Source organism: Scyliorhinus torazame, chromosome 9, assembly GCF_047496885.1.
Source record: "Scyliorhinus torazame isolate Kashiwa2021f chromosome 9, sScyTor2.1, whole genome shotgun sequence".
Classification (NCBI taxonomy): domain Eukaryota; kingdom Metazoa; phylum Chordata; class Chondrichthyes; order Carcharhiniformes; family Scyliorhinidae; genus Scyliorhinus; species Scyliorhinus torazame.
The window spans coordinates 109,391,421-109,419,089 of NC_092715.1; the positions used below are offsets into that span (position 1 = coordinate 109,391,421).

A 27,669-nucleotide genomic window follows, 5' to 3' on the forward strand; every position below is an offset into this window, starting at 1 on the left:
TCTCCCGGGACAGCGGCGACCTCGCGGGACCGGCACACAGCCGCGAAATGGCCCTTTTTCCCGCAGCTCTTACAGATCGCTGCGCGGGCCGGGCAGCGCTGCCGGGGGTGTTTCGCCTGGCCGCAGAAATAGCAGCGGGCGCCCCCGGTGCGACTTGGTGTTTGGACCGCGCAAGCCTGTGGGGTGTCCGGTGGGGGGGGGGGTTTGTCGCGACGGGTACGTACGGAGCGCAATGGGCTGCCGCGCGATCGGGGCCGTAGGCGCGGGTATTTCGCGCGGCCACGTCTAGGGAGGCTGCTAGGGCCCGTGCCTCTGAGTCCTAGCGACTCTTTTTCTAGAAGTCTTTGGCAGATTTGGGAGGAGTTCATACCTGCCACAAAAGCATCGCGCATTAACATGTCCGTGTGTTCATTTGCGTTCACCGACGGGCAGCTGCAGGCTCGTCCCAAAATTAGTAGCGCGGCGTAGAATTCATCTATCGATTCTCCGGGACTTTGCCGTCTCGTTGCGAGTTGATAGCGAGCGTAGATCTGGTTTACTGGGCGGACATAGAGACTTTTTAGTGCTGCGAACGCCGCCTGGAAATCCTCTGCGTCTTCGATGAGAGAGAAAATCTCCGTGCTTAACCTCGAGTGCAGGACCTGTAGTTTTTGGTCTTCTGTGACCCGGCCGGTGGCCGTTCTGAGGTAGGCCTCGAAACAAGTCTGCCAGTGCTTGAAAGCTGCTGCCGCGTTCACTGCGTGGGGGCTGATCCTCAGGCATTCCGGGATGATCCTGAGCTCCATAGTCCTTTAGTCACGCTTAATAAATTGTAGCGCACAAAGACTCCGAGGGACGAATAGAGTGAAGTCGATGAGGCTTTATTAAGCGTGACTGTTCCCCCGCAGTTCAGTAGTAGACTGCCTGCGGGGCAGGACTCCAGGTACTTATACTCTGCCTTCAGGGCGGAGCTAGAGGTCAACGTCCAACCAGGACCCGGGATCTGTCAGCCAATGACATCATGGCTTCACAGTCCCACATGACCCCTAATGCATACTACCACAGCTTGCCTTCCTTGCCGCTGCTCTAAAGGATCCACCGCAATCCGGCCACTTTCCTCTCCTTTTTCCATCCGTGTCCAGGGGGGATTCCCTTCTGGTTTAATCGCACAGTGCTTTTAGCCGTTAAAATTGCCGTTGGGGCTCTTATTAAGAGCCCAAAGGTCCATTCCACCGGGAGCTGCCGAAACGTGCGACTTAGCTGGTCATCGCCGCACCCGGAAGTCACCGTACGCCTTCTTAACAACCCTCTCAACCTGGGTGGCAACTTTCAGGGATCTATGTACATGGACACCGAGATCTCTCTGCTCATCCACACTGCCAAGAATCTTACCATTAGCCCAGTATTCAGTCTTCCTGTTATTCCTTCCAAAATGAATCACCTCACACTTTTCTGCATTAAACTCCATTTGCCACCCCTCAGCCCAGCGCTGCAGCTTATCTATGTCCCTCTGTAACTTGTAACATCCTTCCGCACTGACCACAACTCCACCGACTTTAGTGTCATCTGCACATTTACTCACCCATCCTTCTACGCCCTCCTCCAGGTCATTTATAAAAATGACAAACAGCAGTGGCCCCAAAACAGATCCTTGTGGCACACCACTAGTAACTGGACTCCAGTCTGAACATTTCCCATCAACCACCACCCTTTGTCTTCTTCCAGCTAGCCAATTTCTGATCCAAACTGCTAAATCACCCTGAATCCCATGCCTCCGTATTTTCTGCAGTAGCCTACCATGTGGAACCTTATCAAACGCTTTACTGAAATCCATATACACCACATAGACTGCTTTACCCTCATCCACCTGTTTGGTCACCTTCTCAAAGAACTCCCTTCACAAAACCGTGTTGACTATCTCTAATCAAATTATTCCTTTCCAGATGATTATACATCCTATCTCTGATAAACCTTTCCAAGATTTTTCCCACAACAAAAGTAAGGCTCACTGGTCTGTAGTTACCGGGGTTATCTCTACTCCCCTCCTTGAACAAGGGGACAACATTTGCGATCCTCCAGTCTTCTGGCACTATTCCTGTTGACAAAGATGACTTAAAGATCAAGGCCAAAGGCTCAACAATCTCCTCCCTAGCTTCCCAGAGAATCCTAGGATAAATCCCATCCGGCACAGGTGACTTACCTATTTTCACACTTTCCAGAATTGCTAACACCTCCTCCTTATGAACCACCTCAAGCCCTTCTAGTCTGGTAGCCTGAATCTCAATATTCTCCTCGACAACATTGTCTTTTTCCTGTGTGAATACTGACGAAAAATATTCATTTAGCACCTCTCCTATCTCCTTGGATTCCAAGCACAACTTCCCACTACTGTCCTTGACTGGCCCTACTCTTACCCTAGTCATTCTTTTATTCCTGACATATCTATAGAAAGTTTTAGGGTTATCCTTGATCCTACCTGCCAAAGACTTTTCATGTCCCCTCCTGGCTCTTCTTAGCTCTCTCTTTAGGTCCTTCCGAGCTAACTTGTAACTATCGAGCACCCTAACTGAACCTTCATGTCTCATCTTTACATAAGTCTCCTTCTTCCTCTTGACAAGTGTTTCGACTGCTTTAGTAAACCACTGTTCCCTCACTCGACCACTTCCTCCCTGCCTGACCGGTACATACTTATCAAGGACACGCAGTAGCTGTTCCTTGAACAAGCTCCACATTTCCATTGTGCCCATCCCCTGCAGTTTTCCTCTCCATCCGATGTATCCTAAGTCTTGCCTCATCGCATCATAATTGCCTTTCCCCCAGATATAACTCTTGCCCTGCGGTATATAGCTATCCCGTTCCATCACTAAAGTAAACGTAATCGAATTGTGGTCACTATCACCAAAGTGCTCACCTACCTCCAAATCTAACACCTGTTCTGGTTCATTACCCAGTACCAAATCCAATATGGCCTCGCCTCTCGTTGGCCTATCTACATACTGTATCAGGAAACCCTCCTGCACACATTGGACAAAAATGGACCCATCTAATGTACTCGAACTATAGCGTTTCCAGTAAATATTTGGAAAGTTAAAGTCCCCCATAACAACTACCCTGTTGCTTTTGCTCCTATCCAGAATCATCTTTGCAATCCTCGCCTCTACATCTCTGCAACTTTTCGGAGGCCTCTAGAAAACCCCAAACAGGGTGACCTCTCCTTTCCTGTTTCTAACCTCAGCCCATACTACCTCAGTAGACGAGTCCTCATCAAACGTCCTTTCTGCCACCGTAATACTGTCCTTGACTAACAATGCCACCCCTCCCCTTCTTTTACCATCTTCCCTGAGCTTACTGAATTATCTAAATCCTGGCACCTGCAACAGCCATTCCTATCCCTGCTCTATCCATGTCTCCGAAATGGCCACAACATCGAAGTCCCAGGTACCAGCCCATGCCGCAAGTTCACCCACCTTATTCCGGATGCTCCTGGCATTGAAGAAGACACACTTTAAACCACCTTCCTACCTGCTGGTACACTCCTGCAACTTTGAAACCCTACTCATGACCTCACTGCTCTCAACCTCCTGTATACTAGAGCTACAATTCAGGTTCCCAAGCCCCTGCTGAACTAGTTTAAACCCTCCCGAAGAGCATTAGCAAATTCCCCCCCCCCCCCCCCCCCCCCCCCCCCCCCCCCCCAAAGAATATTGGTACCCCTCTGGTCCAGATGCAGACCATCCCGTTTAGGAAAGTGATCATGAAGGGATCACTCGGATCGTAGTCGGAATCGCTGGGTGTGGGTCCTGTTGCATGGGGATAGTAGGGAGGCGTGCTGTGGCTATCGTCCGAGTCACAGTCGCTGTCTCTGCTGCTGCAGTCGGTGGGCGTTCCGGGGCGGAGTGTATATTTTGGGGTGGAGTCGAGTCAGTGGCTGGGCTGGACGTGTTGGGGGATGGTAGGGTTACGTTGGCTGTGGCGTGCTGCGTTGAGCATGACGTGGTGTGAGTGGTTAGACTGTGTTCCATATGCCTTCAGCTGGTTGATATGGAACCACGCAGTCTTACCGTTGGGATACTTTATCTTGTATATGGAAGGGCTTACTTTGTCCGCAATGGAGTACGGAACCGTGTACTTTGGTGACAGGAATGTGCTCGGGTTGTATATGGAGAGCATGACTTGTTGTCCTATACTGTACTCCGTCGCATGCACTGTCTTGTTGAAACAAGCCTTGCTCTGTTTCTTCCTTGTGCCCAATTTCACCGCGGCTGCTAGCTGAGCCGTTTTAACATTTTGCACTAATTGCTCTACTGCTTTCTCGTGTGTGAGGGCCGTCACCTCGGGGCTGGTCAAGTCTAAACCTAATAAAAATTCTGTGCCTTTCATGGGGCGTCCGGTCATGAGGGTGTGTGGGGTGTAACCTGTGGAAGTTGAAACTGTATTACGCAAAAACATCAGCGCAAAAGGGAGGACTGAATCCCAAGTGGTGTTGTTTTGCTGGACCATTTTTCTGAGGGTGGACTTTAGGGTCCGATTCATGCCCTCCACAATACCACTCGACTGTGGGTGGTATGCTATGTGGAATTTTTGGGTGATGCTAAATATCGTGAGGACGTTCTGCATGACACGTCCCGTAAAATGGGAACCTTGGTCGGATTCAATGCTGCGGGGGAGTCCCCATCTTGTAAAGATGTGGTGGGTCAAAATCTTGGCTGTGGTTTTTGCAGTGTTTGTTCAGGCTGGGAATGCTTCCAACCATTTCGTAAACGTGTCTATCACCACGAGTACATATTTATAACCATTCCTGCAAGGGGGCAATGGTCCTATAAAATCAATCTGGAGGTTAGTCCAGGGGCCATTAACGGGTCGGGTGTGATTAAGCTCAGCCTTTTTGGCATATCTGTCCGGATTATTCTGGGCGCAGATAAGACAATTCTCGATGTAGTGATTAACATCGTCCTTTAAATTCGGCCACCAACAAAGCTGCTTGAGGTGGGCTGTAGTGAGATCGATTCCCTGATGTCCATGACCGTCATGGAACAAACAAATCAGTTGATTCCTGTCCTGTTCAGGAACCACATAAAGGGTGTCTTTTAACACCATACCATCATGTGTGGTCAGAGCATTTTTAAACCTCTCATAGGGTGCTGGATAGTTTCCTTTTACAATCTCCCTGAGATTGCTGTCCTGCCTCTGGAACTCCACTAGATCCTCGATCTTTGTCTGTGAGACCTGAACTGCATTCACTTGTGCGCTTTCGGGGGGTGTCCAAAAGTATCCATGCCTGGAACCTGCTTTAGCCAGTGCGTCGGCTTTTACATTTCCAGGGGGGGGGTGCGGGAAACGATGGTGACTTCGAACTTTGACTATCCCAAAAGTCCTGTTCTGTGCTCTCTCTAAAATGTGAGAGCAATGGGGCTGAGGGGAGGGGTTTTCTGTCTGCAGAAACAAATCCTCTTGCTGTCCACAGGGGCAGGAATTCCGTGAGGCTGTTGCAGACATAGAGGCTGTCCGAGTATATGTCTGCTGGGCTGGGGAAGGAATCTGGGTGTTCCACGAGATATGCGATGGCCGCGAGCTCTGCTGCCTGCGCGCCTAAGTGGCCTGGAAGTCTCCTCTAGGGCGCGTCCTGGACATAAATACCGCAACCTGTTATTCCCATCCAACACTGTGGAAGATCCATCCACATAGATCTTTATGGGCTCACACGTGTCTGTGTGCTGGGCGCTCAGGGTTAAACTACCTATCTTTCTGGGGGGTGTTTTCGCAATAAAGGGGCCTATGTTGTGGTGTGGAGAGAATTTCACATTCATGGGGGGTTCCGGGGTACTGTAAGTTGTCGGCTAAAAAGGTGTGCGTCTTTGTCCGTTTAACAGTGATGTCCCATCCCTGCAAGAGAAGGGTCCATCTAGCTGCTCTAATCTGGCTTACTGTACCGTCCTTGAGTCGTCCGTCCAGTAAACGTTGGGTGGTGGTGTGTTCGGTGAGAATTGTGATGGGGTTCAGTCCGGTAATATACGAAAAATACTGAACTGCCCAAAATACTTCGAGCAGGTGCCTCTCACAGGCTGAAAATCCCTGCTCCACAGCATCTAAAACTCTGGAGGCGTAAGCCACGGGCCTTAACTGGTCGTGCCGTTCCTGGAGGAGCACGGCCGAAAGGGTGCGGTCTGTGGTCGCTACCTCTATGGCGTAAGGGGAAAGCGGGTCTGGAACTTGTAGTGCGGGGGCTGCTATAAGTGCCTGTTTTAAATCCACAGCGTCGGTATGCTGCGGAAGCCATTCCCAGGGGGCTCCCACAGAGGTCTGAGAGGGGTGCTGCCTTGCTGGCGAAACCGTCAATGTCGTTTCGGCAGTAGCCAACCAGTCCTAAAAACTACCGAAGGGCTGAAACGTTTTGGGGAAGGGGCAATTTAGCAATCGAGGCAATCCTTTTATGCTCGATCTCACGTTTACCATGTGTGATAATTGTTCCCAAATATATCACCTTATCTTCCAAAATCTGGGCCTTTTTGGGGTTGACTTTACAACCGATTGAGTGCAAGAGTTCCAGGAATTCGGACAGAAGCTCAATGTGCTCTTCCTTGGTCTGTGCTCTGCAGATTGTGGGAATTCATGAAATCGATTCCCAGAATGTGTTCTGCTGTGTGGGGCAGGTCAACTAAAACCACTGGGTGCTTGGTGGTGATGTTGCCGATTTGAATGGGTACAGGAGCTGTGATTTGTCCCTGCTGTGAGTGGCCTGTAAAGCCGCTGAGGGTGATAGTGGCTGTAGTGGGCCACGTGTCTTTTTGAAACAGGGTGGAGGAATTTATTGTGGTGTGGGACCCTCCTGTGTCCCAAAGAAATTCGATGGGCTGTCCCCGAATTTTTGCTGCAACTACCGGTCGTCCGGACCTATCCCAAAGGGTGTTGCAGACCCAACTGGGGGAAGCCCGTACACCGTCAGTCCGTTCGGGTCAGGTCCATCTGATCTGAACGGGCGCTAACATTATGAATGGGCTCTGTCTTCTTCTTACTCAGAGTGCCCGTCTGCTGGGCTCTCTGTGGCTTTCTAGGAGCATTGCACTCTCTTGTGAAGTGTCCCAACTGTCCACAGTTTTAACACTGCTGTGACTTGGGTGGGGGGCTGTTCTTTCCTTCATTTACCCATGTGGGGTTCTGGTGTGTTGTAACTGCCTGTATATCTGCGGTGGCCTGCTTTTCCTCGGGATTCTTGACTGCGGGTTTGCTTTGTATAGATTGCTCCCAAGCGCGGGACCCTCTTTTCACTACCCACTTCTTGTTATGGGCCTCCTGAGGAATCATAACTCGCCCACGCTTTCTGTCCTGTTGCTGTGGTATGGGAGATAAGGGTGCGGGTCCATTTGGCCATGGTGTCTGGGGACAAATGGGCGCGGTCTAAGTCTCCAAAGACTGCTGCAAAGTGGATCCACAGGCGTCCAGCAAACACTGTGGGGTGCTCGGATTTCTTTTGCCTGCATTTGTTGAGGCCATCTACGGGGTCACCCAGGTTATACCCGATCGCGTCCAGGATCGCGGTATGCATTTCTGCAAGGGTGCCTCCTCCTACATTCTGTGGGTCGGGAAGGGCTGCTGCTACTGAAGGGTCTAAACTTAAAACTGTGAGCTTTACATGCTCTCGCTCATCCAGGCTGTACATGGTCGCCTGATGCTTGACTGTGGCAAAGAAATGGTGGGGGTCTGAGGTGGGGAGGAACGGTGTGATCTTATCGCACGCGTCCCATAATTGGGTCACTGTTAAGGGGGTGGAGTATAGAAATTCCGCATCGTCCGATGTGGCTGTGCGGTGGGTGGTGACTGGGTTCATTGGAGCTTGAACTATCTGCTCTGTGGGGGGTTGGGGTGCTTTTCTCTTCTGTGCCTTTCCCTGCGCACATGTTCCCTGAACATATCTCTGCACTGTTTCATTCAATTCTTTCCAATCGGGGCCGTCTTCCTGATCTAATTTCGCTCCAAAGGTTTCCTGGAAGCCTTTCTGAACTGAAAGTAGCGGTTGCAGCTCTGCAATCTGCTTCCGGCACTTTGCGTGATCTAATGTGCTTTGTCTTTGTTCTGTGGTGGCAGCATGGAGTGCTCTTAATGCTGCCTTTAGATCGCTGCACTGTCTCTGCAACGCTTCTACCTGCTTTTCTGTTCCTTCACGTACCAGGACTGCACGTTGCGTGTCCTGATGGGCCTTTTCGTATTGAGACTGGAAGCTGCTTAAGTGTGCCAGACAAGACTGGTGAGCCCTTTTGGCGTCATCCACATCTACATCTTTTGCTGCCAATTTCCTTCTCAAGTCATAAATTCTCCTTTTCTACCTCGCTTTTACATCGACCTTACTCATTCGATGTATGCCCTCTACTTCTTTCCGGAGCGTCCTAATGACCTCTGTGCCTCGCAATTGTGCCAAGCAAGACACGATTGCCATCGGCTTGCGAGCTTTCCCTAAGCTCTTTTTGTGGATCTCGTTCAGGTTCTCCCACCAAGTATGTCCTATACTCCCGGGACCTTATTCCTCGTTGTCACAGAATTCATTCCAAAGTGGCCATCCTTTCCCTTTGAGATATTTCCTGATCTCTTCCTCCCAAATGGGACATTGTCCCAATCTACTGCTGCTGGTCGCTGCGACCGCAAATTCTTCTGGGTTCATGAGGCGCTGCATTGCCTGCATTGCCATCTTTCCTATCCGAATTCTGCTCTTCAAATTTGGGACAGGGGTATTAAGGCGGTGCTGTAAATACTGGTATGGCTTTCGCTACTTTCCGAAATACAAACTCCCGACAGACTTTTTTTGTTGCAACAAAACTATCAGTTTTACCGTATCGCCCCGTTAGTTACGCATGCATACACACACTTCCGAATTATGAGTATTGATCAGAACTGCTTGAACGCTTGTGGTTTTCTGTTTCCAATTGGATCTCTAATTCAAATTCTGGGTTCTCCCGGAGTGGTTTTCCACTTCTAGATCGGGTCCCGGCGGAGTCGCCAAATAATGTTGCTAACTTTCTCCTTGGTTCAATTGCTCTGTTTTATTACCTTTGCTCTCGAGTCACCAGGTATCTTTATGATACCGCCACGAGGTTCAAGTCCGAGTAATGATCAATAACCCAATACACCGATTAGTAAGATTTAAATCAAAGCACATTTATTATACACAGTAATCGCTACTCATGCACAAATTCTACTTCTAAGCTACTTCTACAACTAACAGGCCTATACTTAACTTCGGACTGGCCTACCAGGTCAGCGGAACAAATGGCCTTTCGTTCGGGTTCTGAGTCTGCAGGATTCGAAGTTGGTACGGATTGGTAGCTAGGAGCGCCTATCTCGTAGCGAGCGTTGAATTAAGACTTACGGGCTTTCGGCGATCACTGCACCGGTCACGGTCAATGTTGGTTCGTGTTGCTGGGTGACCCGGGCAGGAAGAAGAGGTGAAGAGAGCGATTTGAACTTGGGGCTCAACTCTTATAGTCCCCAGGGGCTTCCTGCCTTTTGGGGCGGACCCTGTACCTGGTCCCAAGTGATTGGATTTTGTCCCAATCATTTGGTTCGATTTTCTCCAATACTGGAGTGGTTCCCTGATCGATGGGCGGTCTTGAGGTACTCGTTCACTTCCTTTGTGTTGGCTCCTGCTGGCGCCGAGGAGTCTGGCTTTGCTTTGTGTGTCCAAAATGTTCCTTATTGTTCCTGGGGATTGCTCATCAGTATGCAGATGGCTGCTACTTTGTTATGCTGATGGTCGTTGGTATCGATGTTGTCTGGCCTTTGCAGAGGTAAATACACAGCAAACCTGCAGCTGCTGGTTTCTGTCTATGTTGGCTGACTTTCCCATCAGTCTTTGCCGTTCGCCATTTTAAATCGGGAGTTGGCCAATTTAGGTGGCTACAATAGAAAATAGCAAAATAGCCTTATCCATAATACCGTGAATTGCACTAGTCAGACAATGAAGGAGGGGCAGCCAATCCTTCCTGTGATTTGGACGAATCTCTCCTGGAGCCATCCAAAGATGTAGTCCAATTCAGAAGAATAACTTGGCTCCAGTCTAGGAAGAGGGGGATCGTGCAATATTTCAGAAACAAGAGCATGTTGTATAAACAAGGAGCAGGTGTTGGCAATTTGGCCCTTCAAACCTGCTCCGCCATTCGTTATGATCATGGCTGATCACCCAACTCAGTAACCCGCTTTCCCCCATATCCTTTGATCCCTTTACCCCCAAGAGCGAGATCTATCTCCTTGAAACATAATGTTTTGGCCTCAACTGCTTTCTGTGGTAGCAAGTTCCACAGACTCACCACTGTCTGGGTGAAGAAATTTCCCCTTATGTTAGTCCTAAATGGTTTAATTCGTATCCTTCGACTGTGACCCCTGGTTCTGGACATCCTTGCTGCAACCACCCTGCCTAGTCTTGTTAGAATGTTATAGGTTTTTACGAGATCGATTTCCTACCTCCTTCCCCCACTCTTTTCCCCCCCCCCCCCCCCTTCTTCTAAACACCAGTGAATAAACTCTGAACTGGATCAATCCACATATGTTGGTCCCGCCATCCCAAGAAATAGTCTGGTAAACCTTCACTGCACTCCCTCTATAGCAAGAATATCCTTCCTCCGAGAAAGAGACCAAAACTGTGCACCATATTCCAGCTGTGGCCTCACCAATGCCTTGTATAATTGCATCAAGTCATCCCTGCTTCTGTACTCAAATCCTCTCAAAGGCCATCATACTATTTGCCTTTTTTATTGCCTTCTGCCCCTGCCTGCTTTATTTAGTGATGGTGTTCATGGACATCCACGTCTCATTGCACATTCCCTCTCTCAATCTACAGCCATTCAGATAATAGCCGCCTTGTTTTTGATACCAAGTGGAAATCCTCACATTTATCCACATTATACTGCCCACTCACCCGGCTTGTCCAAATCACACTGGACACCTTTGCAGCCTTATCACAACTCGCCCTTTGTGCCATCTGCAAATTTGGAGATATTACATTTAGTTCCCTCATCTAAATCATGAATATATATTGTGAATAACTGCAATCCTAGCACTGTCTGCCACTTGGAAAAACAACTGTTTATTCATGCTCTTTGTTTCCTGCCTGCCAGCCAGCATTCTATTAAACTACTCCCAATCCCATGCGCCTTAATTTTACATGCTAATCTCTTATGTGGGACTTTGTCGAAATCCTTCTGAAAGTCCAAATGAACCACATCCACAGGCGCCCCCTCGGCATGTTGGCACAGTGGTTAACACTGCTGCCTTACAGCGGCAGGGACCTGGTCTCATTTCCGGCCTTGGATGATTGTCTGTGTGGAGTTTGCAAATTCTGTGTCAGCATGTGTTTCCTCCAGGTGCTCCGTTTTCTGGGCGGGTGGTCTGGTGCTCGCTTGGTCGGGCGGTCTGGCTCTTGCTTGGCTGGCCCCAGGCGGTTGGGCGGTCTGGCTCTCGCTTGCTTATCCTGGACTGGCGGTCTTCCTTTCGCTCCCCCACCTACAATCTCCAGAGGAAAAACACATCCTTCAGTTTGGAAATTTGTTCTTGCATGGCAGGGGCGAAGAAGCATCAGAACAGGCGAATTACTGGTCGAAGCAAGTTTCTTAAATCCACTACTGACCACACAACTGCTGTCTGCCTGTGATATTCATCAATTGTTTAGGGCAGCGTGTAACCTGATCTCAAAAATGGTCCTCAAAAATGGAAAAAAAACACATCTTCCCTTCACTCCCTCTGTCAGCATTCCGCAGAGACCGTTCCCTCCGAGATAATCTAGCCCACTCCTCCACCATACCCAGTACCTCTCCCATCACCCATGGCACCTTCCCATGCAATCGCAGAAGGTGTAACACCTGCCCCTTTACCTCTTCCATGGTTAACATCCCAGGCTCATTCCAGGTTAAGCAGCGTTTCACTTGCACCTCTTCCAATTTGGTCTACTGCATTCGCTGCTCCCAATGTGGTCCTCTCTATATCGGAGAGACCAAACACAGACTGGGTGATCGCTTTGCTGAGCATCTTTGATCTGTGCGCATTCAGGACCCTGACCTTCCCGTTGCTTGCTGTTTTGACAAAAGACCCTGCTCCCATGCCCACGTGTCTATTCTTGGCCTGCTACAATGTTCCAGTGAAGCTCAACGCAAACTGGAGGAACAACATCTCATCTTCCGGTTAGGCACGCTACAGCCTTCCGGTCTCAACATCAAATTCAACAACTTCAGATGATCAGCTGTACCCCACCTCAACCCATTTGTTTTCATCCCATTTCATTTTAACTGTCTTTTACCATTTTTTTCTTGATCTATATTTAACCCCCCCAAAATCTTATCCACCTTTCCTTAACCTTTCTCCTCTTTGCTTCCCTTTCCCATCCCCCACATCTACAGTTCATCCTCTGATGTTAGTTTCTCTGCTATTTGGCCTTTCACATCTTTTGTTCTCTCTGCACTCTTTCCCCTTGGTTTCTGTGGCCATTAGCACCCGGTTTCCCTGGGTTTCTGTGGCTATGACTCCTCTTTCATTCTCACTCCACAGTATAAATATTTCTCACTTTCTCTGTCTGTTAGCTTTGACAAAGAGCCATTGGACTCGAAACGTTAGCGCTTTTCTCTCCCTACAAATGCTGCCAGACCTGCTGAGATTTTCCAGCATTTTCTTTTTCCCTCCTCTGTCCTCTTCCCTATGGCATCATGAAACATATTAGCGTAGCTAATTTACTATCCTTGTCCTCAATCCTCTGCCAACTTAGCAGTAAACGGACAGTTGTAGAACAAATGTTTACAATCTAATGCATACTACACCTTCCTGGGACTTTTCAGGATCTTCTCATTGAAACTCGGAGACTGCAACCATTGTCTCCAAGAGTAGATACTTTGTGTCGTCCTCTCAGTAAAACAAGCCTTCCTTTGATCTCTATAAATCATACTACCTAGGGTTACTTTGAAATACGGGGGACTTATCCCCAGTGTCCTGGATAATATCTGATCCCTCAATTAACATCAGAGAAACCGATTATCTGGTCATTCATAAATATTGGCAGATTGTGGATGTTAGTCTTTGATGCTGACACAACCAAAGTAGAAGCAGAAGGTCGCCAAAATCAGGGCGTCTTGGATGAGGGAGATAGAGATTATGGTGAAGCAAATAAAGAGGGTGTATAATGGATGTGAGATGAATTCTTTCAGTGAGATCAAGGTCAAATACAATCAGTTGAGAGGGAAGGTGAAGAGGAAAATAAGACTGGAAAAGAGTGTGCAGAATGGCAATCGACTTAAAGGAAACCCAAAAATATTTTACCTGTATGTAAATAGTAAGTGGCTGGTCAGTGGAGGAGTTGCCAAAACGGGTGATATACTTAATGAGTTCTTTGTTTTGTTGATTATTAAGAAAGGAATCTGACAAGTTATCAGTAGAAGTAGTGATAGTGGAGGCAGTGCATAGAGTGAGAATTGAAAAGGGGGTGGAATGAAAATGTTGGCCCTGCTTGGATAGCTACAACACCTGGTCCAGATGACTTGCATCCGCTGTTGCTACAGGAAGTGGGGTGGAGACAGTGGAAGGGCTTGCTTTAATCTTTCAACCCTCCCTAGATATGGGAGTTGCTAGAGGATTCAATGTCACACCCCTATTTTGAAAGTATGCAAGGACAGTCCTGGCAACAACAGGCAGATTAGTTTAATGGTGGCTAATGTTTTGAATCCATTATTGGGGGGAGAAAAATGATTTGACTTAAGAAGAGTCAGCATTGATTTATAAAAAGCAGATTGTGCATAATTGATCTGATCTTTTGATGAAATAACAGAGAAGGTTGATGAAAGTAATGCAATGGATTTGTCTAAAGATTTTAAGAAAGCATTTGACAAAGTACCACATAAAAGGCTGGTTAATAAAATTGCAGGAACAGAGGGACCTCCGGATGCATGTGTATTGATCTTTGAAGATGCCAGGGTATATTGAGAAAGTGGTTCGCAAAGCATATGGGATCCTGGGCTTATAAAGTAGAGGTGGTGAGTACAAAAGCAGCTACGTTATGCCGAGTCTTTATAAAGCTCTTGTTAATCCCAAACTAGAATTTTGTATCCAGTTCTGGTCATCACACTTTAGGATTTGAGGTCCTTGAGAGAGAACAGAGGAGATTTACCAGAATAACCCCAGGGATAGGAGATTTTAGCTACAAGGTTAGGTTGGAGAGATTGTGTTTGTTCTGCTGGAGCAAAGGAGATTGATGGGTGACTTGACAGAGGGATACAAGATTATGACGGGTTTAGATAAGGTATACAGGGAAGAACTCTTCCTATTAGCTGATGGCAGAAGGATGTGATGGCAGGATGCAGATTTAAATGTTTGGACAAGAAATGCAATGGGAATGTGAGGAAGAACTTCTAGTCAGCAAGTGGTAATAAGATTGTAAGACATAGAAGCAAAGGTAGGCCACTCAGCCCATCAAGTCTGCTGTGCCATTCAGTGAGATCATGACTGATCTAATATAATCTTCACCTCCACTTTCCTGCCTTATCCCCAGAACCCTAACTAACTAAAAATCTGTCTATCTCAGCCTTCAGCATTCTTAATGACCAGCCTCTACAGCCCTGTGTGGTAAAGAATTCCACAGATTCACTAGCCTCAGAAGAAATTCCTTCTCATCTTGGTCTTAAATGGTTGATCTCTTACTCTTGAGATTATGCCCCCTGGTCCTAGACACTCCCACAATGGGAAAATCCTCTAGGCATCTATCCTGTCAAACCCCTGAGAATCCTACATGTCTCAGTAAGATCACCTGTCATTCTTCTAAACTCCAATGACTACAGGCCCAATATACTCCACCTCTTGTCATAATAAAATCCCTCCATACCCGATCAACCTAGCGAACCTTCTCTCGACTTCCTGCAATGCCAGCATATCTTTCTTTCGATAAGGAAACCAAAACTGTTCACGGTATTCCAGGTGTGGTTTAATTAGTGCCTTGCATAGTTTTAGCAAGGCTTCCCTGTTCTTGTATTCCATTCCCTTGAAATAAATTCCAGCGTTCCATTTGCCTTCCCAATTATCTGCTGAACTTGCATGCTAGAAATAAATTTAGAGTACCCAATTATTTTTTTTTTTTCCAATTAAGGGCAATTTAGTGTGGCCAATCCACCTAACCTGCACATCTTTGGGTTGTGGGGGGTGAAACCCACGCAGGCATGGGGAGACTGTGCAAACTCCACACGGACAGTGACCCAGGGCCGGGATTCTAACCCGGGTCCTGAGCGCCGCAGCCCTAGTGCTAACCGCTGCACCGCATGCCGCCCTGCATGCTGGCATTTTGTGGTTTATGCACAAGGTCCCCAAATCCCTCTGTGCTCCACTTAAATAATATTCAGCTCCTTCATTATTCCTTCCTACCAAAGTGCATAACGTCACATTTTCCTACATTATATTCCATCTGCCAAGTTCTTGCCCATTCACCTAACCTGTCTACATCCCTTTGCAGACTCTGTCATCCCCACCACTTGCCTTGTCACCTATTTTTGTGGCATCCGCAAAGTTAGCAACAGTACATTCACTTCCCTCATCTAAGTCATTAATATATATTGTAAGTAGTTGTGGCCCCAGCACTGCACCTAATAGCACTCCACTAGTTACAGGTCACCATCCTGACAATGGTCCTCTTAGCCCAACTCTCTCTCTCTCGCTCTCTCTTTCTCTCTCTCTCCCTCTCTCCTATTAGTTTGCCAATCCTCTTTCCATGCTAATATACTACCCCTGCAACACCATGAGCTCTTATTAAAGTAGCCTTTTCTGTGGTACCTTTTAGAACGCTTCTTGGAAATCCAAGTATCTACTGGTTCCTCAAACAGAATTTTTCACCCACCACTCCTCTTTCAAAATCTGAAACTTTCTCATTTGCCATTACCTCTCTGCATATAACATACATGGGCTTTGCATTAGCAGAATTGACAAAAGTCACCTTTTATACTGCCTGAGTTAAGTTTCTTCTTTGTAGGCTGTTAACCATAGACCCTGGAGCTCTGTACAGAGCTAACACTACCACTGTTCTGTCCTGCCCATGGCTCTTCCTTACGAGCTCTCTCCAGCAGATTCTGTTGTGAGATCTTGTCCAGTAAGTACACAGCCTATTTGAGTCCCTGGCCATCTCTTTCTATGAAGAAAATGATGCATCGTCACAGTCCTCTTGCCAGCAGCTCGAAAATAGAAGGGGCTCTGATCTGTGATTTGGCACCAGAAGCACGTACATGGAGAGCGCCATTCGGTTTTTCTCCCGCGATGGGTACCACCGTGGAATGAAGCGCCAAATTGCTCTGTGCCCCTCCAACACCTCATGACCACCTGTGGGTCACTACCCACACTTTGAAAAACTGTCCTGTAAGGGACCTATGTACACTTTTGGCCTCTCTCTTCCATTTTATATATTTAAAGAAACTTGCTGTTGTTGTGGGCCAGGGCTTAGAAACTGCAAAGTATATTATGAAATCCACGTGACCTACAACCTTTATGTTGAAGATGAGCCTTCCCCTCAGGTGAGATTCATCAGTCTTCCAAGACACTATCCAGCGACAGTAACCTATGTATCGCACTTAATGTATTACCCCTTAACTGTTCCAATTCAAAACAAAATCCAAGAAACCAAATAAAAACCTTTTTTCAAGGCCGTGGCCCAGCACTGCATTCTCACTTGAATGAGACTGGCTTTCCCTGAATATTTCTTCAAGTTACCAAAACCGGTATCCAAACCTGTTTACATCTGGAAATGTTTTAAAACTGAAAATAGAGGGAAACAGGCCAAAACACTTCTTGCTCCTGTCTGTAGTTTACAGCAGTAAAAATGAAAATGAAACCAAAAACCTCACAACCACAGTTCACTCCACCCACAAAATGACATCACTGAAGCCATGTGATAAGACAAAACCTTTCTTAAAGGGACATTCACATGGCACTGCCCATTTTTATATAACTTGCCCTGCTCTTTTAAACCTGTCCGACTCCCTCCCTGTTCTTTAAACCGGCCCGCCGCCCTCCCCGTTCTTTAAACCGGCCCGCCGCCCTCCCCATTCTTTAAACCGGCCCGCCGCCCTCCCCATTCTTTAAACCGGCCCGCCGCCCTCCCCATTCTTTAAACCGGCCCGCCGCCCTCCCCATTCTTTAAACCGGCCCGCCGCCCTCCCCATTCTTTAAAACTGGCCCACCACCCTCCCCGCTCTTTGAAACCTGTCCGCCTTCCTCCCTGCTCTTTAAAACTGGTCCGCCTTCCTCCCTGCTCTTTAAAACTGACCCGCCATCTCCCTCCCTGCTCTTTCAAACCGGCCCGCCGCCCTCCCCGCTCCATTAGACCGGCCCGCCGCTCTATTAGACCGGCCCACCGCCCTATTAGACCGGCCCGCCGCTCTCCCCGCTCTATTAGACCGGCCCGCCGCTCTCCCCGCTCTATTAGACCGGCCCGCCGCTCTCCCCGCTCTATTAGACCGGCCCGCCGCTCTCCCCGCTCTATTAGACCGGCCCGCCGCTCTCCCCGCTCTATTAGACCGGCCCGCCGCTCTCCCCGCTCTATTAGACCGGCCCGCCGCTCTCCCCGCTCTATTAGACCGGCCCGCCGCTCTCCCCGCTCTATTAGACCGGCCCGCCGCCCCCTCCCCCCTCCCCCCCCTCCCCCCCCTCCCTCTCCCCCCCCCTCCCCCCCTCCCTCCACTCTCCCCTCTCCCCCTCCCTCCACTCTCCCCTCTCCCCCTCCCTCCACTCTCCCCCCTCCCCCCCCTCCCCCCCTCCCTCCCCCCCCTCCCTCCACCCCCCCTCCCTCCACTCTCCCCTCTCCCCCTCCCTCCACTCTCCCCTCTCCCCCTCCCTCCACTCTCTCCTCTCCCCCTCCCTCCACTCTCCCCCCCCCTCCCCCCCCCTCCCCCCCCCTCCCCCCCCTCCCCCCCCCCTCCCCCCCTCCCTCCCCCCTCCCCCCCCTCCCCCCCCTCCCTCCCCCCTCCCCCCTCCCTCCCCCCCTCCCTCCCCCTCCCTCCCCCCCCTCCCCCCCCTCCCCCCTCCCTCCCCCCTCCCCCCTCCCCCCCCCTCCCCCCCTCCCCCCTACCCCCCTCCCCCCCCCCCTCCCCCCCCTCCCTCCCTCCCCCCTCCCTCCCCCCCCTCCCTCCCCCCCCTCCCTCCCTCCCTCCCCCTCCCTCCCTCCTCCCTCCCTCCCCCCCTCCCTCCCCCCTCCCCCTCCCCCTCCCCCCCCCCCCCCCTCGTATATGCGTTTGCCTTGTGCAAACACTTCTGGCCATGTACTGCATTATATTAACCTTTACTTTTATTCCTGCATCATTTATTATAGTCAGATGATACTTTAGCTGGACTTCCGGTGACGGCGGGCGGGAGGCAGCCGCACACTGGAGGTCTCCCGCTCGGGAATAGAAATTTTGGGGTTTTTAACGCCCGGTCCCAGTGGCAACGGAGGCTGAAAAAGCTGTAAAAAGGCACAGGGAGGCGAAATGTCCAAGCTTTGGAAAAAAACGTGAAAAAGGGGGTTAATGAAAGTCTGCTGGTGAGTGGAAAAGTCAGCACAGGAACTGTAAGGAAAGTGCAAGCTGGAGCACCAGGGGAGGCTGCATCGCTCACAGCAGAAGAAATGACCAAAGTGATGGTTGTGGAATTTGAAAAACAGTTCACAAAGCACATGGAAGTGATGAAGAAGGAGATCATAGGATGGGGTGGTATTGAAAGTGCTGGTGGAGGAGGCGATTGCCCTGGTGAGGGCGGCGGTATCAAGCGCAGCGGTGGAGGTGCAGGAGCAAGGTGAGACACTGAAGGAAGTGGAGGAGGCATTATCGCAGCACAGTGACCAACTCACCTCGATGGGGAAGGAGTTGCGGAAGGTGACAGAGACCAACAAGGGTCTGCGATCCAAAATGGAAGACCTGGAAAACAGATCCAGGCGGCAGAATCTGAGGATCGTGGGTCTGCCCGAAGGGGTGGAAGGCCCGAGGCTGACGGAGTATTTTGCCACTATGTTGGCGGAGCTATTGGAGGGGGACGATCCCTCTCGATACGAACTGGATCGGGCTCATTGGTTGTGGTGGCCTCTACCAAAGGCGAGTGAGCCGCCAAGGGTAGTAACTCTGTGTTTCCGTAGGTACAGCGTGAAGGAGAAGGTCCTGTGCTGGGCAAAGCAGAGGCGGGTGGAGCAGTGGGCTGGAGCTGGTATACGCATATACCAGGACTTTATGGTGGAGCTGACGAGGAGGCGGGCTACCTTCAGCCGGGTGAAGAAGGCGCTGTACATCAGCAAGGTGCAGTGCGGCATAGTATATCCAGCTAAGTTGAGGGTGACCTACAAATCCAAGGACTTTTATTTTGGGACGGCGGAAGCAGCGGAGGAGTTTGCGAAGGCAGAAGGACTGTGGCAGAATTGAGAAATGGGACTGAGAGCGGGTCGTGTACCGATGTCGCCTCATGTAACTTTATTTTTTCACTGCGTGTTGGTGTATGTACTAAATGAGTCGACGCTGTATATTTGGACAAGGGAAGAGTTGGGACTTTCATTTGCAATGATGGTTCTTTGGGGCTTGGGTGTGTGTGCTGGGGTTTTGTGCTAAAGGGGATTTCTTGGTTTTCCTGGGACCGTGCAAGGGGGAAGGAGACCCGGGCGGGGTCCTCCACGCTGGTCGGTTTAAGCCGGCCAGTGAACGGGAGTAGGGTGGGGGGAGGGGCTGTGGCCATCGGAGCCTGGTAGAACAGGTTTCAGTGAGTCTAGCCGGGATGAAAAGTTGGGGGAAGGAACCGAGGTTGGGGGGAGGAGTTTACAAGAGTAAGTGGAGGGGAGGAGTCTGGGAGGGGGGGTGGGGAGTGTCTACAATTCATGGGTGCCATTCATGGTACTCTTTTGGGGATTGGATGGCATTGAGTATTGGGGGGGTGGGGGGGTGTACTATATATGTTAGCGGTGACCAGGGGCGATTCCTTTTTCTTTTTTCCTTTTTTCTTCCTTGGAAGGTTTAGTTTTATTTGATGCTTATATTGTCAGGTGGGCGGTTGTGTGCGGGGTGGTTGGAGGGTGGGATCGTTGTTGTTGGTGGAGAGATTGACATTGTATTCATTACCGTTTACTGTTTGTTGGTGGGGTGTAAATTCTGAAGAAAATGTGAAAATGGAGAATAAAAACATATATTTTTAAAAAATGATACTTTAGCTGTGCTTTTCTTACTACAAACATTTCAGCTTCTTGGTTTAAGCCATACAACAGGGCGGCACGGTAGCACAGTGGTTAGCACTGTTGCTTCACAGAGCCAGGATCCCAGGTTTGATTCCCAGCTTGGGTCACTGTGCGGAGTCTGCACGTTCTCCCTGTGTCTGTGGGTTTCCTCCTAGTGCTCCGGTTTCCTACCACAAGTCCCGAAAGACGTGCTGTTAGGTAATTTGGACATTCTGAATTCTCCCTCAGTGTACCCGAACAGGCGCCTGTGTGTGGCGATGAGGGGCATTTCACAGTAACTTCATTATTATTAAATTAAATGGCTGCTGCTGGCCTTACAGAGTTTTGTTCTTGAGAATCTATCTAATGATGACAAATTTGTTTACTTAATACTCATGTGCAATTTTGCCCTTTCTATTTTTAGATGGAAGAATGTAACCTTGCTGTCCAATATCCATGCTCGAGGATGTACTGGAAGCTTTAACAATGTACATGGACTAAATATGTACACTTTCAATTATGACTTTTAAGTGCATTTGGCAGTATACCACCCACCAAACAATCAGGCTTGAGCAACTTAGTTTAGTTGCACAGAAGCTAGCAATTTGGCCGCTAGTTATTGATAGAAAGCACAGCTGAACAATTATGTCTGCTCATGGCCTGGATAGAGAGTCTCCCAATTTCTTTCTTGGGTCAGAAGACGTGGAACTGCGGCATCAAATGAAACCTCAAGAGTTTGAAGATTTTGATCAAGATGAAGAATATGATTCTGTGAGTGTTGAGTGCTGATTAATTCCAGAGTACATGAGAAACCAGTGTTATGCAATATATTTTGAGTCCAGGTGTACTGTTGTAAATGATAATTGAGGCTTAAATTTAGAATTAAATTAAGACGTAAATTGTCAATTTCAACACTTGGTAAAGGCTAGTATTTACGTTTTACAGCATGATTTAATTCATTACATTTAGGTGTCTGTCTGTGCTTTTTCTTAAATGCCCAGTTTACTAACAGATGTTACAGTTATTTTGATTAATTATGTATACTGTGACCTTGCTTTGTCCTGTAGCCGCCAGAAAGACAGATTATGGTTGGAATTTGTGCCATGGCCAAGAAATCCAAGTCAAAGCCAATGAGTGAGATTCTGGGACGACTTTGCAGGTTCAAGTACATCACGACTGTAATATTTGAAGAAGACATCATACAAAATCAACCAGTGGAGCAGTGGCCACTTTGTGACTGCCTCATTTCGTTCCATTCAAAAGGTAGCAGTTTTGTGATGCATTTGATGTCTGAGCGCACTTTATTCAATGTCTTGGTACAATTAGGGTTATTTGCCCATGTTTTGGGATTTCTAAGGCTATCAGCATTTACTGATTTTAAAGAATAAATCAACAGCAACATATGGTGCCTGCCCATATGGAGTTGAATTCAGAAATCCGGTAGTTGCTGTCTTAATTGTTGCGAATACTGTTCACATATTCCTAAAACCCAGCAGGGAGTTTGACGCTGAAGTGGATATAGACCACAAGAAGTTACAAACATCCATAAACAAGACTGTGGGCAGGAGTAACTACCTGAAACTTTTCCCTCAAAGGTGTTGATACTTACAGCCTTCCAGTATTTCAGTCATGTGGTAAACTCAGATGGTCTTGCTTCACCTAATAGAGCCCCAAGCATTGTTCTGGAAGGAATTACCAGATAACAATCAAACTAGGATTTTTAGCTTATTTCTTTTCTTCCCAGTCAGGTTTACGAAGGTCAATTATTGCACTGCAGTTGTTTTTTTACACGAGTTGCTGAGATTGGAGTTTGAGTCTGGTTTAAGTTTACATAATTATGAATGGGAAAGTAGCTTATTGGGACAAGTTGGCATTTACGTTGTTTTGATACATTATTCTAAAGAACACTGATTTAAAGCAGAAGCTCCTGTCAATATGGTATCACAGAACATAGAAAAATACAGCACAGAACAGGCCCTTCGGCCCACGATGTTGTGCCGAACTTTTGTCCTAGATTAAGAACATATTTTTTTTCAAAAAAAAATATTTTATTGAAAATTTTTGGCCAACCATCACAGTACTATGTGTATCCTTTACACAGTAATATAACAATATAACTAACAATGGCCAGTTTTATAAACAAGAAATAAATAATATATAAACAAAAACAAAACTAAATGGCAACTGCCTTGTCCCAGATAAATATTCTCCAAAAATATGTTTTAACAGTCCAATATACAATTATCTATAACAACAACCTATACGTATTATACTTATATATTAACATCCCTGAGAATCCCTCTGGTTCCTCCTCTTTCCCCCCCCCCCCCCCCCCCCTCCCCTGGGCTGCTGCTGCTGTCTTCTTCTTTTCCATTCCCTCTATCTTTCTGTGAGGTATTCGACGAACGGTTGCCACTGCCTGGTGAACCCTTGAGCCGATCCCCTTAGGACGAACTTAATCCGTTCCAGCTTTATAAACCCTGCCATATCATTTATCCAGGTCTCCACACCCGGGGGCTTGGCTTCCTTCCACATCAACAGTATCCTGCGCCGGGCTACTAGGGACGCAAAGGCCAAAACATCAGCCTCTCTCGCCTCCAGCACTCCCGGCTCTTCTGCAACCCCAAATATAGCCAACCCCCAGCTTGGTTCGACCTGGACCCCCACTACCTTCGAAAGCACCTTTGTCACCCCCACCCAAAACCCCTGTAGTGCCGGACATGACCAGAACGTGTGGGTGTGATTAGCTGGGCTTTTCGAGCATCTCGCACACCTATCCTCTACTCCAAAAAATTTGCGAAGCCGTGTTCCAGTCATATGCGCCCTATGTAACACCTTAAATTGTATCAGGCTTAGCCTGGCATACGAGGACGATGAGTTTACCCTACTTAGGGCATCAGCCCACAGCCCCTCCTCAATCTCCTCCCCCAGCTCTTCTTCCCATTTCCCTTTCAGCTCGCCTACCATAATCTCCCCCTTGTCTCTCATCTCCCTATATATGTCTGACACCTTACCGTCCCCCACCCATGTCTTTGAGATCACTCTGTCCTGCACCTCCTGCGTCGGGAGCTGCGGGAATTCCCTCACCTGTTGCCTCGTAAAAGCCCTCAGTTGCATATACCGGAATGCATTCCCTTGGGGCAACCCATATTTTTCGGTCAGCGCTCCCAGACTTGCAAACGTCCCATCTACAAACAGATCTCTCAATTGTGTTACTCCTGCTCTTTGCCATGTTCCAAATCCCCCATCCATTCTCCCCGGAGCAAACCTATGATTATTTCTTATCGGGGACCACACCGAGGCTCCCGTCTTTCCCCTATGCCGTCTCCATTGCCCCCAAATTTTCAGAGTAGCCACCACCACTGGGCTTGTGGTGTATTTCTTCGGTGAGAACGGCAACGGCGCCGTCACCATGGCTTGTAGGCAAGTCCCCCTACAGGACGCCTTCTCCAATCTCTTCCACGCCGCTCCCTCCTCTTCTCCCATCCACTTACATACCATTGAGATGTTGGCTGCCCAGTAGTATTCACTCAGGCTCGGTAGAGCCAGCCCCCCCCTATCCCTACTACGCTGCAAAAATCCCTTCCTCACTCTCGGGGTCTTCCCGGTCCACACAAAACTCATGATACTCTTCTCAATTCTTTTGAAAAAAGCCTTCGTGATCACCACCGGGAGGCACTGAAACACAAAGAGGAATCTCGGGAGGACCACCATTTTAACCGCTTGTACCCTCCCTGCCAGTGACAGGGATACCATGTCCCATCTCTTGAAGTCCTCCTCCATCTGTTCCACCAACCGCGTTAAGTTTAACCTATGCAATGTACCCCAATTCTTGGCTATCTGGATCCCCAAGTAGCGAAAGTCCCTTGTTACCTTGCTCAGCGGTAAGTCCTCTATTTCTCTGCTCTGCTCCCCTGGATGCACCACAAACAGCTCACTTTTCCCCATGTTCAGCTTATATCCTGAAAATTCTCCAAACTCCCCAAGTATCCGCATTATCTCTGGCATCCCCTCCGCCGGGTCCGCCACATACACCAATAAATCGTCCGCGTAAAGAGATACCCGGTGTTCCTCTCCTCCCCTGAGTACTCCCCTCCACTTCCTGGAACCCCTCAATGCTATTGCCAGGGGCTCAATCGCCAGTGCAAACAATAATGGGGACAGAGGACATCCCTGCCTCGTCCCTCTATGGAGCCGAAAATACGCAGACCCCCGTCCATTCGTGACCACGCTCGCCATCGGGGCCCTATACAGCAGCTGTACCCATCTAATATACTCATCTCCAAAGCCAAATCTCCTCAACACCTCCCACAAATAATCCCACTCCACTCTATCAAATGCTTTCTTGGCATCCATCGCCACCACTATCTCCGCTTCCCCCTCTGGTGGGGGCATCATCATTACCCCTAGCAGCCTCCGTATATTCGTATTCAGCTGTCTCCCCTTCACAAACCCAGTTTGGTCCTCATGGACTACCCCCGGGACACAATCCTCTATCCTCATTGCCATTACCTTGGCCAGAATCTTAGCGTCTACATTTAGGAGGGAAATAGGTCTATATTGCAGCGGGTCTTTTTCCTTATTTAGGAGAAGCGATATCGTTGCCTCCGACATAGTCGGGGGCAGCTGTCCCCTTTCCTTCGCCTCATTAAAGGTTCTCATCAGTATCGGGGCAAGCAAGTCCACATATTGCCTATTAAATTCGACTGGAAATCCATCCGGTCCCGGAGCCTTCCCCGCCTGCATACTCCTAATTCCTTTCACTACTTCCTCTATCTCGATCTGTGCTCCCAGTCCCACCCTCTCCTGCTCCTCCACCGTAGGAAATTCCAGCCGGTCCAGGAAGCACATCATTCTCTCCTTCCCATCCGGGGGCCGAGCTTCGTATAATCTTTTATAGAGTGCCTTGAACACTCCATTCACTCTCTCCGCTCCCCGCTCTATCTCTCCTTCCTCATCCCTCACTCCCCCTATTTCCCTCGCTGCTCCCCTTTTCCTCAATTGATGGGCCAGCAACCTGCTCGACTTCTCCCCATACTCATACTGTACCCCCTGTGCCTTCCTCCACTGTGCTTCTGCAGTACCCGTTGTCAGAAAGTCAAATTCTACGTGTAACCTTTGCCTTTCCCTGTACAGTCCCTCCTCCGGTGCCTCCGCATATTGCCTGTCCACCCTCAGAAGTTCTTGCAGCAACCGCTCCCGTTCCCTACTCTCCTGCTTTCCTTTATGTGCCCTTATTGATATCAGCTCCCCTCTAACCACTGCCTTCAGCGCCTCCCAGACCACTCCCACCTGGACCTCCTCGTTATCATTGAGTTCCAAGTATCTTTCAATGCACCCCCTCACCCTTAGACACACCCCTTCATCTGCCATTAGTCCCATGTCCATTCTCCAGAGTGGATGCCCTTCTGTTTCCTCCCCTATCTCCAAGTCTACCCAATGTGGAGCGTGATCCGAAATGGCTATAGCCGTATACTCCGTCCCCCTCACCTTCGGGATCAACGCCCTTCCCAAAACAAAAAAGTCTATTCGCGAATAAACTTTGTGGACATAGGAGAAAAACGAAAACTCCTTACTCCTAGGTCTGCTAAATCTCCACGGGTCTACTCCTCCCATCTGCTCCATAAAATCTTTAAGCACCTTGGCTGCAGCCGGCCTCCTTCCAGTCCTGGATCTCGACCTGTCCAGCCCTGGCTCCAGCACCGTATTAAAATCTCCCCCCATTACCAACTTTCCCACCTCTAGGTCCGGGATGCATCCTAGCATGCGCCTCATAAAAATTGGCATCATCCCAGTTCGGGGCATATACGTTTACCAAGACCACCGCCTCCCCCTGTAATTTGCCACTCACCATCACGTATCTGCCCCCGCTATCCGCCACTATGGTCTTTGCCTCAAACATAACCCGCTTCCCCACTAGTATAGCCACCCCCCTGTTTTTCACATCTAGCCCCGAATGAAACACCTGCCCCACCCATCCTTTGCGTAGTCTAACCTGGTCTATAAGTTTCAAGTGCGTCTCTTGTAACATAACCACGTCTGCCTTAAGTTTCTTAAGGTGTGCGAGTACTCGTGCCCTCTTTATCGGCCCGTTCAGCCCTCTCACATTCCACGTGATCAACCGGGTTGGGGGGCTTTTTACCCCCCCCCCCCCTTGTCGATTAGCCATCCCCTTTTTCCAGCTCCTCACCCGGTTCCCACGCAGCTGTGTGTCCCCCCAGGCGGTGCCCCCCCGCCCACTCCACCCCGTTCCGGCTCCCCCCTCTCCCCAGCAGTAGCAACCCAGTAACTCCCCCCTCCCACCCCCCCCGCTAGATCCCCCACTAGCGTAGTTACACCCCCATGTTGCTCCCAGAAGTCAGCAAACTCTGGCTGACCTCGGCTTCCCACCCGTGACCTCGGCTCGCACCGTGCGACGCCCCCTCCTTCCTGCTTCCCTATTCCCGCCATGATTATCATAGCGCGGGAACAAAGCCTGCGCTTCCCTTTTGGCTCCGCCCCCCATGGCCAACGCCCCATCTCCTCCACCTCCCTTCCTCACTCCACCACCACCTGTGGAAGAGAGAAAAGTTACCGCATCGCAGGATTAATAACATAAAACTCATTTTTTCCCCCCTCTTCGCCCCCCATACTCGCCCCACCACTTTGTTTCAAACGTTCTTTTTTAATAACCCGCTTATTCCAGTTTTTCTTCCACAATAAAAGTCCACGCCTCATCCGCCGCCTCAAAGTAGTGGTGCCTCCCTTGATATGTGACCCACAGTCTTGCCGGTTGCAGCATTCCAAATTTTATCTTCTTTTTGTGAAGCACCGCCTTGGCCCGATTAAAGCTCGCCCTCCTTCTCGCCACCTCCGCACTCCAGTCTTGATATACGCGGATCACCGCGTTCTCCCACCTACTGCTCCGGGTTTTCTTTGCCCATCTAAGGACCATCTCTTTGTCCTTAAAACGGAGGAATCTCACCACTATGGCTCTAGGAATTTCTCCTGCTCTCGGTCCTCGCGCCATCACTCGATATGCTCCCTCCACCACCAGCGGACCCGCTGGGGCCTCCGCTCCCATTAACAAGTGCAGCATCGTGCTCACATATGCCCCGACGTCTGCTCCTTCTGCACCTTCAGGAAGACCAAGAATCCTTAAATTATTCCACCTCGCGTTATTCTCCAGCACCTCCAGTCTTTCCACACATCGTTTATTGTGTGCCTCGTGCATCTCCGTCTTCACCACCAGGCCCTGTATATCGTCCTCGTTCTCGGCAGCCTTTGCCTTCACGACCCGAAGCTCCCGCTCCTGGGTCTTTTGCTCATCCTTTAGCCCTTCGATCGCCTGTAATATCGGGGCCAACAGCTCCTTCTTCATTTCCTTTTTAAGTTCTTCCACGCAACATTTCAAAAACTCTTGTTGTTCAGGGCCCCATGTTAAACTGCCACCTTCCGTCGCCATCTTGGTTCTTGCTTGCCTTCCTTGCCGCTGCTCCAAAGGATCCACTGCAATCTGGCCACTTCCCTCTCCTTTTTCCATCCGTTTC

The 27,669-nt window shown here is 49.3% G+C and overlaps 1 protein-coding gene across 1 annotated transcript in view; it reads left to right on the top strand.

The window, feature by feature from the left end:
- LOC140429425 (inositol hexakisphosphate and diphosphoinositol-pentakisphosphate kinase 2-like) overlaps window positions 1-27,669 on the top strand; it is a 295,210-nt gene that overhangs the window by 27,597 nt on the left and 239,944 nt on the right. Inside the window, 2 exon segments of the mRNA XM_072516386.1 lie at window positions 20,565-20,911; window positions 21,208-21,403. Of these exon segments, the coding sequence (XP_072372487.1) occupies window positions 20,786-20,911; window positions 21,208-21,403 (322 nt within the window). The 5' untranslated portion in view covers window positions 20,565-20,785.